General features: G+C 43.3%; 1 protein-coding gene and 1 long non-coding RNA gene across 4 annotated transcripts in view; one reads left to right on the forward strand and one right to left on the reverse strand.

The window, feature by feature from the left end:
- Positions 1 to 4,085, forward strand: part of LOC139598156 (uncharacterized) — a 73,336-nt gene extending 69,251 nt beyond the window's left edge. The window contains exon 3 of the long non-coding RNA XR_011681814.1: positions 3,793 to 4,085. This is a non-coding gene — a long non-coding RNA (uncharacterized lncRNA). The remainder of the gene's footprint in view (positions 1 to 3,792) is intronic.
- The window catches only part of XYLT1 (xylosyltransferase 1), a 177,157-nt gene that overhangs the window by 12,374 nt on the left and 148,905 nt on the right, over positions 1 to 15,878 (reverse strand). For 2 of the 3 annotated variants that reach the window (XM_071444155.1, XM_071444153.1), the window contains 4 exons: positions 14,894 to 15,070; positions 12,027 to 12,289; positions 8,500 to 8,695; positions 3,183 to 3,516 (listed from right to left, as the gene is read on the reverse strand). In XM_071444155.1, coding sequence (XP_071300256.1) covers positions 3,183 to 3,516; positions 8,500 to 8,695; positions 12,027 to 12,289; positions 14,894 to 15,070 — 970 coding nt within the window. The remainder of the gene's footprint in view (positions 1 to 3,182; positions 3,517 to 8,499; positions 8,696 to 12,026; positions 12,290 to 14,893; positions 15,071 to 15,878) is intronic. The other variant, XM_071444154.1, reaches the window with a different exon arrangement.

Consider the following 15,878-nt stretch of genomic DNA (forward strand, 5'->3'; position numbering starts at 1 on the left):
TTCTTTTCTTTTTTACTTTCTCCAACCAGGCAAATACTTGCAGGCACTCCTGAGCCAGAGTATCAGCTGAAGGCTGAGGTGATCAGTGACACAACTCAAAGCAGAGAACATAGACACAGATATGGATGACTGGAGGGGGAGAAGGACCAGGAAGGAATAAGTAACATTAGATTATAGACTCTCCACTGAAATACCTTAGGGAGCCATATTTACAGTGAAAATATCCCAAACAGTATCCTCAGTAATTCCGTGTAAGAACTGATCTCTCACAGATTCAGGTTTTGAAGAGGTCAATGAATATGCATTTTTAAAACAACTTACATTCTATCAGCTACTCACATCTGGACACAGCATCAAAGAAAATACTCACTCTTGATTTCCCTTTATGGCTTTACTTGCATGCAAAGAATTTAGGCCAAAATTAATAAATAATTGGAAATAAAAACCCTGAATAAACGAGCGGCATATGCTGTTTTTATAAACTGCTAAACAGAACATCTTTGCTGGCAGCTGTCCCATGATTATTTTTTTGTTTTGAATGCAATTATGAATTCTGAGAGTCATGATACAGGAATGAACGTGTTTTACTTTGATTATTCAAAAGAAGAGCCAGTGGCTTCCTTCATGATGCTGGGAAACCAAAACAACTTTTCCTTGTTGTGCTCTGGGCTGAAGTGATGTGTAGATAAGCAATGATTTAGGAAATACAGGGATTGTTGTCATGCCCATGCTCTCAGGATACAAGATGTTTTTGTGCAAATGCTTTTTAGAATGGCAAAAGCAAATTGCACACAAGATCATGGAGAGATTTTTGTCTGTAACTTTGTGGACTCCACTTTCTATATCTGGAGTGGAGAAGAAAGAGGGGCAAAACCATTTTTGAGGAAATGACATGCAAAATGTGTCAGTCCAGGGCAATCTTTCTGACAAGAGTTGTTTCTTTTAATCAGGGCAGGGGAGGGCAGGGTGGGGGTTGGTGGTGGTGGTGAGGGAGGATGGCTGGAAAAAGGAAAGATTTAAAGAAATCCCTAATAAAACATGTTCCCATCTTCTACTGACAACTCTGGGCTAAGTCTGATGTATTTCAGTTTTATTTTCAATGTTAAGACAGGAAAATAATACTATTCCTTCATTTTAGAAGATTTTTGGCAGTGTTTGAATTGTTTACGGTAACAGAAATCATTCTTTTAGAAGTTCTAATTCTTCTGTCAAACTCTCATTATGCCTTTATTTGGCAGAGAAAAATGTTTTTAAAGAATAAAGTGATGACAAACTGACAAAAATCTGGAAATCAAAGGTAAATCATGATTGCCTGCACAGAGCACAATAGTGTCACTGAGACAGAAAGCCTTAAAAAAAAAAAACCCAACAGGAATTTGCATTGTAAATGCAATTCTAACAACAGTGCAGTGTCACTGCCTGCCCCTGTAATTAACTTTCTTCTCTACCTCCATGCCTCAGTCATCTACAGATTACACATCACATCATCAGTAGCAAATCACTCCTGAGACTCTCTTCCTAGACAATATTGTTCCCAAGCTTTATATTTCATTCCTGTAGTAGATTCTAGTTACCACAAGAATAAACAGGCTTCTCAATAAAAAATGTGAGCCCAGTGTGTCAATGGGCAATACAGGGTAGCTACACAATTTCAGTGGAATTATTCCTGATTCAGAGTTTGAACCAAAGGGAGTTTTGCCTTTACACCATAAAGTGTGGGCTTATTTTGAAGTCTGACACATGTTTACCTGTCCATGGGGCTCTCACACTGTAGGGAAAAGCAGCAAGGTTGCTGGCTACATGCCACCTTTTCCATCCAATTTATGCCTTAAATGTTAAATTACCAAAGAACATGGAATTCATTAATTTCCAGCAGACAAGTTGGTAGCAGCTGCATTCAGAAGCAGGCTGCCTCAAACTTTGAACATGTATCCCTTCTTCACATGGTGTCTGTTCACAATTTATCACTGCCTATTAGCTATTAACAGCAGTGGGCTGGAGGTGGTTTCGTTTCTGCTTAAGAAATGATGCCACCAAATGTTAGCAGCAGAAATCAGTAAGTTCACTCTTGTGCTGGAAACGTGTGGAATCAAACTCCTGTTGAGTGAGATAAGGGCTGCATTAGCTCTCAGCAGTTGTCTGCTGGTGTTTGCATTACAGAAGCAGCACGTTATGCTGGGAGGTAAATGCCTGACTCAGTTTATTTGCTGCCTTGTCAGGAAGAAGAACTTCTGAAAACTTAATAGGATCATTCATGTATCTAGGAAATTTAAGATGTCTAAAGTTATGAATATTAATACTGGGCAGATGGAAGCACTTGAGCACTTTAAGAAGAATGGTAAAGATATTCAGAGCAACAAGCTTGTTTTGATCTTACTGAATAAAAATCTAGGTGTGGCTGTAAAATGTTCCCTCTTCTCCCAGCACAGTGTCCTGGGCACTGCCTGCAGACCCAAGCATTTGGATGGTGCCTGTGCCATGCAAACATGGGAGCCTGCAGAGCCTGGCAGCCCCAGAATGGCCTCTGTGTTTGGATGGCTCAGGGCTGCTGTGGCAAGGAAGAAAACAGCTTCTTTCTAAAAACTGTCAGTGTGGGTCTGCTCCCAGGACTGTATTTGTAGATATTTCTGTAACACAGAACACTTGCTTGGCAAGTGCTGAGCAGGTTTTGGCAGGTATCAGGCAGAAGTGAATGCCTGGACCTGACAATATGTCAGGTGAGCTCTGGCCTAAGGTAATTTTGTCTAATCCAGCATTTTGTAAATTAATGCTATTATTGTTAAACACACAGGCTTTGTCAAGAAAACAGTTTAAACACATGTAAGTCTCTAAGAGGAAATATGAATGAAAAGCAGCACAGAAAGGTCAAATTTTCTTTCCATTTCTAAATGATGGCTTTTATGATAGCTGTTAGATTATTGAGAGTCTGAAGTTCTCTGGATTCTGAACTGTGCATAATTTAAAGATACAAATAGTCTTTTGTTCAAAGTGGCTGTGTTTTACTGACTGGATACAGACACTTCCACTTCTCTTAGTGCAAAATTTTCTTCTAACTTAGTATCTATAAAATCCCTTTCTTTAATCCTTTTCCAGTACACTGCTACTTCATTTTTTTAACATCAGCATTTACAGTGAATAGACAAAATATCTATATTATTGCTGTAGCAAATAATAAAACTTACCTTGTTTGATAGGCTGCTGATTTGAGAAGGTGAGAGGAGTAACGAGGAATTTGGTTTCAGCTACCTGTACCCAGTGGTGCAGAATTTTTATTGTCCAGACACCAGGTCGCAGGGGCAAATTCAGAGGTGGTTTGTAGTGAGTGAACTCTGCACTGGATTCGATAAGAATATCATATGTTGCTGCAATTACATTAATGGGATCCACCCAAATGACAGTCACGGTGACATTGGGGCCTTTTCCCCACTTCTGCATCCCCACTGGCTCATCTGTTGGCCCAAGGAGTCCTCCAAAATTCCTGAAAAGCCTTTCCTTGGCATCCCACTCAGTGCCAATCTGAAATGAAAGAACACAGGGCTGGTAGCATCATCTCTGTAAGCACCTGAGACCTTTACGGCAAATAAGGGCTCTCAAGAGACACAAATCATATTTCTCTAATCACATGAATTATACATACATTTAAAAGCAACATGACCTAAGATCATAATGCATACACAAATTATGAGGCAAGAAAGAAGGCTTGCTTTCTTGCTCCCTTTCTGATTGATAAAAAGGTTTTCTTTATCTTAGAGTGACACACCAGTTGATAGCAGCTCTCTCTTCCTGCCACAGAAGCAGCCAACAAAGGACCAAGCCAGTGGCTGGACACAGCCTATGCACAGAAAAAAAAAGTGACCCATCATCTGCTGGGTCATGAAAATGTATTACACACTTGAGAGATGGAGAGATGAACCCTGCAGCTGAGACCTGCCCAGCTGCTGCTAAGACCAGGGAAGACACTTCAGCTGCTGACTTCAGGACAAGTCACATCGTGTCCTTTACTACAATCCACCCATGAGATGTTGTCTCTTTGTACTCCCTTCATGCCCCATGTGGGAATTTATCTCTTGTAAACTCTTATTGTCATAATAGTGACATTGTTTTTCATTTATTCACTATCAGTAAACCAGTTGATTCACAATCTAGTGTAAATACTTAATTCATGTTCAAGAGCTCTTTATATGGATTTCAATGGTTCACCCACAAACTTCCAAGCTGTTGCCACTAACACTTGTGCACTACTGAAACCAGCATCTCTGACCAGCCAGCATGGAAATGGAGTAACTGCCTTTCTTAGGCCATTAGGAAGATTCAGTATCCCAGCATGAGAGCCAGAAGGTGTTTATGAGGCTGAGCACTATGGAACCTTTCCATCAATTCTCCTGTGACCACAGCACTGAGGGCTGCACTTCTGCTTTTAGAGGCAGTTCTGGTATGAAACCCCTCAGAGTCCTTCTGGTCTTCTTTTGCCCTACTCTCCAAACAGTGCAGATGACCAAAGAGTTGATTTCTTCCCTGTATGGAAAGTCTCTGTGGGTGACCTCTGGAGAGCCATGCACACACAGGCAGGATCCCCACTTTCAAAATACATGTGGATATTGCAGATTTTCCCCACACAGAGCTGTCCTTGTCCCTAAGCTTCACCTTACAAGGGCATGGTCAGAACCTGCTTTCCTGAATGCATAAGAGATAATTGTAGCTCATTTGCTTCAGAGATTTTTCTTCTAGATTTCATTATCACTTCATGAGAATAAGTGATTCCAATATAATGCCTAAATCCTCCCCCCCACCCCCAAATCCCCAGAACATAATGATTACCTGATGCCTATTACCTGTACTGGAAACTGTCCAGTCTCCAGTCTCTTCTAAATAAATCCCTGTGGTTGGCAGACAAATTACTGGAGGACTGCAAGCAAAATGCTACAAGGTCAGTAAAATAAAACCCTACCATCCTAACTCCATCTGTCATCACACAAATTCCTCCTACCAGGCTATGACACTGCAGAGTATGAGACAAAATGAGTCTTCCACTACTCTGCAATCAACACAGCATTTGTGGTATTTCAGAGGAATTTCAGAGGTATTTCACCCAGCACACCAGCTAATCAAAGCAGACAGCATAGCCCAGATATCAGACCCAAGCACTGAATGCCTCGAGGAGCTGTCAGTGTGTGCTCTCCTGACAAGACTGACTGAATATGTATGGAAATAAGCTGAGAAAGAAAATTTCCTGACCAGGCCTTATTATCTACTCTGCCAACCTTCACTGAGGTGCAGCCATATCACACCTACCAGTGCTCAAGGGACCTAGAAAGAATAAAGTCACAACATGTGAAACAAACCTACACCCTCCTGGGCAAAGAAAATCTGTAAGGAAGCTCTTTCCACCACATTCAATATTTCTTACTGAAGAAGTCATTGCAGAAAAATTACTTCATCCTCAAAAATTAAACATTCACTCCTGACATCCAACTATTTCCCCTCTAGTTTCTCATCCCTGAGAAAATAAATCAGAAAGTTACAGTGCCCTTGTTCCAACCTCCAGGTGACACTGCTCCGTGCCAGGCTGCACAAAAGATGAGATGTGCTCACACACACAGAGGTTTATCAGACTGCTCTGTGGAAGAGCTGAGGCTGCTTTTGGGAAAAAATTGTCACACAATTGTTGTCCGGTTGTTAAGCTTTGGCACTGGGCTCCCTAAAGCAACCCCAAAGTTCCAGCCAAAGGGCAGGGCAGGAGGGGAGGGAAGGACAGGTACCCCCAGATCCCTGTGTGCCCCAGGGCTCACTGCAAGGCTGCACAGGCACCTCGGGGAGGGAGAGGCAGGGAGCTCTACACTCTGCTCATGGCATCTGCCCTTTATGTCATTTCCAGCTGGGACATACTTCCCCATGCTGCACAGCTTGCAGTACCAGCTGCTTTTAGAAGCACAATATTTTATAGGGAATTTTACTTAAAGCACTGGTTAGAGGTTTATAACCCCTTGAACTTTACACAGCCGAGTTCCCAGCACTGAGATGTCCGATTTTACAGGGCAAGAGATACTACAGCCCTATAATAAGTTTCACAGCTCTTTAAAACATTGTGAGTAGGCTTTCACTTTCAAATAGAATACACCAAGTATGGATGGAATCAAGCAGTAATGAATATCTGATAAATTATGATGTAGCACAGAAACTGACATTTTCCACATCATTATTTTAATCACCTTTATTTTGGGCTTCAAGAGCAAGCACTGTGCACGGGGTATGCTTGGAAAGCTGGAAATCTCTCATTGGTTCAAAATTTCTGTTTCTATCTCTGTTCAAACCCAGATAAAATTTTCCCGAGATAAATTATACCCTGATTATGGGTTTGTGTCTCATTGCTCACCACAAACAGGACCATTAGGTTCACACAATGCACACTAATTGCCTGCCACCTAATTTATTTTATTCTCTGTGATGAATCACAAGTCTTAACAAGACCAGAAACAGCATTTAACTGATAGAGGGTGAGCTGAGACTTTTAGTTCTGTGCAGCAAATCAATCCCCTGCCCTGCACAGAGAAGCTGCCTGAACCCAGGCTGGCAGGACACATAGTGTGTGCATTGTGCACGAGCCAGCTTCAGGAGGTGTGGGAGTTCCAGGCTTGGAAATCATCTCTTGGATTTCCTGTGAGTTTATTTGCTTTGACTCAGCCTGCAGGAGCCATGTGCCATCGAAATGCTGCCATGAGCTCCCCCCAGGTGTGGGGCAGCCCAGCTGGCTGATGCCCTCCCACTTGTCTTTCCAGGGTGTGGGGTGAAATCTGCTCCTTGGGAATGAAGTCTGAGAGCAGCAGAGGGCAGGAGGCAGGGGCTGGAGAGATCCCATCAGCTCTGCTGCAATCTCAGTTGTGCACCAGGGTCACAAATACACTTGGGAGCACACTCAGTGCAGCTTATTTGTGTGCTCTTCCTGCTGGCCCCAGTGCTGAAAGCTGGGACAGAGGAGAAAGTTCCCAGCTAAAATAGCCCCATTCAGTTTAAAATTCCTGCCAGATCATGGGGTGAAAGTTGTTGAAAAACAAGAAGTTCTATGTCCCAATAAACTTAAATTTTAATTTTATTTTCTGTGAACACTCATGCTTCCTTCTTAGCTAAACTGCTAAGTTTGTTTTCCACATGCTGGACCTTGACAAAGCAGTGGCATTTTAATAAGAAGTAGCAGATCAGAGCTTTCCAGTCACACTGAGGCTGAAGAAGTTAACACTGGATTTATAGCAGGGTAATGAGACAATTATTTGGCTCAGAGGAGGAGATCCCTACAGGCCAAGGGAAGGCAGAAAGTAAAAAAAAAAAAATTAAAAATGTAATTATTTACTTTGTATGTCCTGGTCTTTTAAAATATGAATCATCTATGAAAGGAGAGACAATTAAAGAGGTTAGGTGATGAAAATAAAATGAAAACAAGTAAGCAGCCACCAAAACTCTTTTTTTTGAGTTTCAAACAGAAGAAAATGTTTCCTTATGCTCAAAAAAGCTCACCGGTGATTAAATTCTTAAAAGTACTAAATAAGCAGAAGAAATACTCCTACAAATCACAAGAATTGGAGCTTGTATGAACATTTATCACAGCATGAAATGGCAGGCTACCATCTGACACATTGATAAATGAAACACATTTCCATCCATCTCTTTAATGGCACATTAGTGTCATGGATTTGCCATGCACACCAAAACACTGAATCCCACCTAGGCATTTCTTAATTGCCCAAGAAGATGGTAATTTATGGACTTAGCCATAATGACTGCAACACATTTCTTCAATCAGTTTTAGGCCTTAATTGAAATTTGCGGCTTAACAAGAAAAATCATGAAATTAACTGCTCAGACAATTGTATCTTTAAAACAGAACACAGATGTCAGGTGCTATTAGTGGTCAACTTTCCTGATATATTTTAGGTAGATTTTTTATACTCTATGACAGACACTGGGACAAATTTCTAGAAGAATAACAGGGTTTGTGGGAAATCTCAGCCACTGCTGTGATAATTTTCTCTTTTGTGTTACAACATCAATATACTGCTCACATGTGGTATCAGTACCTGACTACCACTAATTTTGAGAGGTTTTTCTAGTGTACTCTTGAGAGACACAGTTAAACATGTTACCATTTACATCTGGAATTGCAGAAAAATGGAATTTTCCCCAGGAGCCTTTCACAGCACTCACAACAGACACAGTGGCAAAACTTTTAAGTTACTTTTAAATTACTGAGCCCCTTTGACAACAACAAAAGGCTTCCATTTGGTTTTAAAACAGAAGGGAGTGAGAACACTCAGATCGATGTAAGAAATGAGTGTTGACCACAGACCTGAACTGCCAATGGTGTCCTCTCCTATGATGAGGAGGTACACTATGCTAGAAAGCCATTTTCACCTCAAATTTCCATGGAAATCCAGTTTCCAAAGGCTGATGATTTAGTGTTCACTCCTGTGATGCCAGAGGAGTGCATGGGTGGCTACAAACACTCACCTCTGTGAACTGCAACCTCCCAAAATCACTCGGTGGACTTGCAATCTTGAAGACTTTCTTGGGCATCACCCAGGTTTCCAAAGTTTCCAGTTTACTGACAGCCAGATTGGTTGCATGGTGCCTGATCAGGAAGCCTTGGAAACGGTCAGCAAGGAAGTACAGGTGGATGGAAACTGGATGGCCCATGGGGTAGTATCTGTAAAACAGCACATGCTCAGCAGTTATGTAAGAGAATGAAATCTCCATTTACTTGGAGCTAGTGGCTTAAGAAGCATTCATTTCAAATAGAAAATCCACCACTGTACATTAAGAGATTTCAAACGTGTTCATGACTCATTATCAAATATTTTAGGCTGTTCCGATTACCCCGTAACATAAAAATATGTTACTAAGAATACAGGCTCATTAATTCCATATCCTCAGCTCAAAGCTCTTTAGGAGTCCTTCTGTGTGCCAGAGAGCTCCTCTCCCTCACCACCTCTCCTGGTAGAAAGGGGCACCCAGAGACACTCACAGATTGTTAGGGTGCAGCCCTGTTTGCTCGGATAAACTGTAGGATAAAGGATGCCCTAGGATTGTGCCTGTGCTCCAGAGCTGCCTTTCCTGCCCCAGCAGGGTCAGTGCCTGTCTGCACAGGACAGCAGGGAGTGCTGTGTGACCAGGCACTGACCTCTGGGCCCCCTCCATTCCCAAAACCCTTCCCCAAGGGCAGGGCTCTGCAGGCTGGCACTGCAGTGAAGGACACCAGGATCCTGTCCCCATTTTAGGTCTCTGTATTTTAGGGAAAAAACTTCACATTCTGTAAAGACTTGAGATTGCTTTTACTCTGATTTTTTTACTCATAATCAAAAAAAGAAAAAAAAACCCTTGAAAAAGGTCAAATAACTGGGCAAAACCAATCATTGAGAGATCTGGAAGCCTTCGGTTGCAGCTGAGATTTAAAGACATTGTAGTCACAGCTTCAAATAATTAAAATGTATGGTTGATTGTCTGCTATGGCCTCAGAAACATCTGTAACAATGTTTGGGTACATATGGATGCATAAATAATTAAAAATGTGTTATTCATAGCTCAGAAATTTAATATTTTGCTACTTTATAGCACTGACATTAACTGCAAAACAAGTTAAACCAACCAGCATCACACCTTCCCAGTAAGTCAGCCAAGCCTGACTCCTCAGGCTTGTTACCACAATTAAAGGATGAGCACTAAGGATGAGCACCAGGGAGGACTTTCCATTGCACGAGGTCTGCAACACCCCAGAAGGGACTCTTAGAGCTGGAGAAATCAACAAAGGAAGACAGGGTACCAACAGGGCCAGCACTGATGGACCGAGCAAAACCACTGCAAAGCTACAGCCAATGCCAGCAACAATCTGACTTCTGTTCCCAGTACTAAGACCTCCTGTTTTATATGTGTGCAGCAGCAAATATTTACAATATCCTTGAAATAGACTGAGTAAATTGCCTCTTGGCAGCAGAGAGTAAAAATGCCTAGGGATGGAAAAAATGAATTAAATCTCAATCACACATTAATGTAGCTCCCACGGAAGATGCTGACACTCCATCTCCTTTGGAACCCGGGCAGTCTGAGGGGGGCATGGCCCTGCTTAGGACAGTGTGCAAAGCAGCTGCTCTTACAAACATCTCCTGGGCTGCTGTGGGTGGCAGCATGGGCCTGACTCCAAGGGGGATCTGAGGCAGGAGCTGCTTTCCTCCCAGCATGAGCAGGACCACCAGCCTGGGGCTGTGCTCAGCCCCACAGCAAAGGGGATGCCCACTGTCGAGGGGCTCAGCCCAAACCAATCCTGCCATTACTGCATTAGAGGCATGCAAAACCACGAGAGGGAAAGAGGAAAGGTATAGGTGCAAACACCCAGAAGGACAGCACAGGATCAGAAGAGAGGAAATGTGAATCATAAACCTGAAGATCAGCCATGTTTCTCTGATCTGAACTGGATGCTGACTCACAGTGTCTTGAGGGGGCTCAGGTAGGTATGAAAACGAAGCCTCCACTCGGTATCACTGTTTGCAATTCCTCCCTGCACTGTTTCATGAGACTCCAGCCTGCTGAAGGAGCTGTGCTTTATCCTGGAGACAGCTGCAGTCACGGTGTTCCTATCTATAATCTGAGCAAGCTTGAAAAGCACCTTGAATTCCTGTACAATGGAAAGCTCCTCAGAAACAAAAGTGATAATTGATATAAATCAGCACCAGAATACTGGCAAAAGGACTGAGAACAAAAGTAATTCTCAAATTATTTCAGTACTGGTTATACATAGTCCCCATCCTCTTTGCTGGCTTCACTCTGCAGGACAAATGACCCAGGACTTCCTCAGGTCTGCCTTTATTTCATAGAAGGAAGGCATGCTACTAGTGATTATTTCTATCTAATTGTTATCGATCTTTTATTGCTTTGCACCGGTAACCTTCACTGACAAAAGTCTAATAGGAATCTGGAGCACTTATTGCCACATCTTTCTAAATGGGGCATTGCTCAGCACTTCCATGACTAATTTAGGAAGGTCAAGGCACATTTGGTTCCCTCTTGAGAACACAACATGGGCAATGTCCATCCATCAAAGCACATGGAGTGTTTGCTGATTTAGGCTCTATGTGTTTTCTATTAGGATAAAAGTGGGCAGGCTCCAGAAACACATTCTGAAGATGGAATTAAGAGATGGTAAAGTAAGACTTAAAAAGAAGAACCATCTCTGCTTTGAATCTAAACAGCTCCAGATGTGTTTGCAGGCAGCAAACATCTACCATGAAGAGAGCTTTTCTATGCAAGTCAAACTTCAGGAATTCTTCCTTTAAATCCCTTTTAGACAGAATTCTTCTTAGCCAGGCTTAGAGGTGAAAAAGGAATCTAGAATATAGGGATAATTTCCTTTTAAAGAATAAGGAATTTCATTTGAGATAAATATAACTACCTATATATAGATATATAAACACCTACGTATATTTTATGTATTTGATGCTAATAGATCTTACCAGTTGCAGCACTTTTGGCACAGAGAGCTGCACCAAGCAGGTGAACTGAGCCAAGCAAACTCTCTGCACTCCATGTGTGCTCCCAGGGAAACAAACAAGCAAGGACCATTAACCTGCCTGTGTTCAGATTTGTTCTGAAATCCTGTCCTCTGCTTTTGGTAAGCATAATAGAGGTGAACATGACCTCTGCTGCAATCACACAGAGGGTTTAGGAGCTGAGGCTATAATACACTTGCTGAAATTAATCAAGGGAAACGCAGCAGTGGGGGTAGCACTGCCCAACTGGATCCTGTCAGTCTTCATCAGGCTGGAGAGGAGCTCCTTAAAAGTGCAGCAAACAGGTCACATAATGTCAACCCGGAATAACCAAGGCTTTATCACGGCCATAAATACTCCTGGAAATCAGCGCTGCGCACTTGCAGCTGCCTGGCTGTGCTGGTGGCCATAGGCTCCAGGCAGCACAGCCGAGCAGAACGAGTCTCCCCGGAGCCTGGCGGTGCCTGTGTCCCCTGCAGGAGCAGGGCCAGCACTGACCTGCAGCTGTTGTCCCCAGCAGCGTGGAAGGAGGTCTCGGCCCTGCGCAGGCCCAGGCGGGAGAAGGAGTGGAACATGGTGAGGGCCACGTCGCTGAGGGCGCCCGGCCCGTCGGGCTCCTCGTACACGTTCTCCCAGTAGGAGCGCAGCCCCGGCGTGCCCGGCGGGTAATTCCCGTACAGGAAATAGTCCAGCTGCCCAATGATCTCCTGGTTCACCACCGCCTCGAACTTGCGGGCAAAGAAAGTTGGCCTGGCAGTCTGCTGTTGGGACAGGACAGGACAAAGTCACTTGTGGCCACAGAGAGTAACACAACTTTCACAAAGACTGTGAGAAGATCAGAGAAAAGAATGAGAAACAATTCTTATCTTAACTCGCTGCACCTGGTATTGTGAATGTAGCCATGATATTTTCTGAAAAATCCTTTCCTTAGGATTTTTTTCTCCTGAGAAGCTGAGAGGCCTCAGAAACAAAATGATTATCTGCTGCTGTGGAATGCAACAGGTGGATCTGTGATTGGGCTCATGTGGTTGTTTCTAATTAATGGCCAATCACAGTCCGGCTGTTTCAGACTTGTTGGTCAGTCACAGGATTTTGTTATCATTTCATTCCTTTCCTTTCCTTGCTAGCCTTCTGATGAAATCCTTTCTTCTATTCTTTTAGTATAGTTTTAATATAATATATATTATAAAATAATGAATCAAGCCTTCTGAAACATGGAGCCAGATCCTCATCTCTTGCCTCGTCCTGGGACCCCTGTGAACACCACCACTGTGAACATGTGGAATGTGTTACAGAGATTTGTTTACCAAAGGGTGCTTTCTTAATTAGCCAGTGGTGATGGTGTTTGGACTGGAGGACCAATTAGGTCCAGCTGCATTGTAACTGTCTGTAAGAGCAATGGATTTCTTAATAAAGAGATTATTAATCAGCCTTCTGTGAATCATGGAGTCTATGCTAATTATTACCCAGCCAGGGGCCTGTTGCAACAATAGACACCGAGTTCCCATTTTCAGACATGGCACTCTGTCTTAAGCAATGGGTTGTCTCCATGGGCAAAGATGACTTAAAATGTCACCTTTGGGACCAATCATCGTTAGGGGTGATGTTAAGATTCAGCTAAAAACTACATAATTACTCCATGAAAACCCCTTCAGACCAACAGGCACCCTGTGCTGCCTGGCTCAGGAAGGCTCTTCAAGTGCAGGAGGGCTGGGGAGTGCTCTCCAAAGCCCCGTGTTGGCCTGGAGACAGTGCAGCACTGGCACGTGTTACGCAGGGAGCAAAGTGGACTGAGGCACTGAGGCTCAGAAGAGGCAGAGCAGCATTTTCTGTGTATGGATTTGCTGCCAGGAGGTGATAAGAGGTCTCTGGGAGAGGTGCCATTTGTGGCTGTGGTTTCTTTACTTCTGAATGGTTCTGCCCAGATTTTTTCTCAGTGCTTGACACAATCTTGCGCATATAACTGCTTTATATGCTACTCAATTACCATTAGCTTTCAAAAAGTCTTTGTTTTGCCTTGTTCATACTTGAGCATGGGTCCTGAGGTGCCAAGGAGTTCAAGAGTGTCCCAGATGGTTGGAAAATTCTTTTGAGGATGCTCAGTTTTGCTCTGAGATGGCGCATGCTGTGGGCTTTGTGATCTCGGCTTGTTTTGTGCCTCTGTGGGAACAGCAAGCCCCAGTCTTGTGGTGCTGTGTGCTCATGTGAGGGGCTCTCTCACCAGAACATGTCAGAAGCTGCCTTTTCATCTATTCTAATTTTGAACTGTCCTTTCCAGCTCAGTTTACCTGATTGTTTTCTGAAATATCATTGTGGGTTTGCAGCCTGGAGCAGGTCAGGCTCTGTAGTCTGACAGGAATTTTTAAAGATTTGCCATTTATTCTGTGCTGGAGAATTCCCTGCAATTGGTGTTTAGGACAGCAGAGCCTCCTTTAGATAACATCTCATTTGCTCTTTTTGTGAGTGCCTGTGTCACTGACTTCAAGCGTGCCTTGTAGACAGCACATTACAGCAAAGAAAAGATCTCTGTTTCAGAGCAGTCATCATTTCTGTGCTGTAGGGTAACACATTCCCCATCCCACACAGAGCCTGAACAAACATGCTTTATGCAGGGAACCCCGAGGAGCTGGAGGGATGGAATTGCAAATGTGGTGACCTTGAAACAAGTGGCTGTTCATTCTCAATAGAAGATGCACGGGCCAGATACAGCCTCGAGACTGAGTGCACCCCGGAGCACAGGACTCGCTCTCATGTCTGCCTTGAGGAAACTGTCTCAAAGGAACTGAATAAACCTTTCAAGACAGTCCTGCCAAACCTGGGTGATCAAAAACTCATGACTAAGGCTCCCAAAATCATGAGATAAACTTTAATATGATTGTGCTGATGAATATAATAACGAAAATGGATTTGCCTTGTGCTGTGTAAGTCTCTAGCACGCACACTGATCAACTTCTAAGCTTTTTTTAAAGATGATAAACATTGCTTAAAGCTGAAAGCTAGGAGTGTTGTGAGTGATGAAAGCACCTGAGCTGGAACATTGGAAAAAACCATTTGCACAAGAAGTTACCAAGTAATAGTGGTACAGTCAGAGATGTGTCAAGCTTCCCTCCTTTCTAGCACAGCCAATTACCAATGCCAAGGAGCTTTGTGACCTTACCATGCAGTGGTATGTCTCCAGGGCCAAAACATAGGAGAACTTATCTTTCATTCCCCTGAAATTAAGATCAGAGCTTCCTCACATCTCTTTCTCCACCTGCCTGATGGAGTGAAAGCTTCCCTTCTCTCTCCCTGCTGCAGCCATGCATTCAGCCAGCTCTCCACCCCAGTACAGGGGGAAGAGCCTCTCTGCAGGTGTGTTCAGTTACCTGGAACCGGTGGAAGTCTGCTGGTTTGAAGTCATTGGGTGAGCAGCCACACCAGTCAACAATGTGCTTGTACTGGCACTTGCAGCCCAGCTTCCTGTTCCAGTTGGTGATGCGCAGGTTGTTGTCCACCATGGAGTCACAGAAAGGGCTGTTCTCCAGCACGGTGTGAAAGAAGGACTGCAGCAAACACAGAGCACATCACCACATTTAGCTCCTCAAATTTCCATTTTCTCCTTCACTTCAGCTCATGGGCCCAAGCCTACTGCAGGTGAACTATTTTAGTTTGAAATGACAGGGTTAACAAGCTCTGTTGTTTTGCCACCTATGAAACACACTCCATGTGCCTGTATTCCACAGAGCATGGAAAAATCACAACCCTCTACAGACCCAACCAAACTGTAAGAACACACAGCTAAGGTCTTGCTCCAATAACCTGGCACAGAATAATTGCACTTCTGCAATGACCAGCTTTGGGCACTGGCACCCCAAAGGACTCCAGGAAAGGCACCAGTACCAGCAATCATTTTATTTTTATTTCAGCTGTGTGAGCAATTCTAAGAAATGCTCATTATTTCCCTTCTGTAAGTTGCTCCCTGGTCTAACAGATTTAGACTATTTTTCTGAACAATGTACTAATGGCATATTTCAAGTTGTTTCCCAAAACAATTGTCAAAACTGCACTATCACCCTGGTTACTCTGATAAAAATACAGTCTCAGACAGCTCTTATGTGGGTGTCTATCTCCAGCACTCTGAAATGCATTGCTTCTCGAGTGGCTTTGTTCTGAAACACGCAGTTCACTCTAGGCACCAAAAGGACATTCTGCCTCCTGCATTTACGTCTCAAATTGTAAGTCTTTATTTGCTGACTCATGGCAGCATGGAATTCCTATTGGGCAATCCTAATTATATCATCATAATAACAGCTATTACATAAACCATGTGTAAAGGGGATGGATATAGCAGGTTAACAGGTCAGTGAAGGC

Source organism: Agelaius tricolor, unplaced genomic scaffold, assembly GCF_023055355.1.
Source record: "Agelaius tricolor isolate 1412-34295 unplaced genomic scaffold, bAgeTri1.0.p SCAF_19, whole genome shotgun sequence".
Classification (NCBI taxonomy): domain Eukaryota; kingdom Metazoa; phylum Chordata; class Aves; order Passeriformes; family Icteridae; genus Agelaius; species Agelaius tricolor.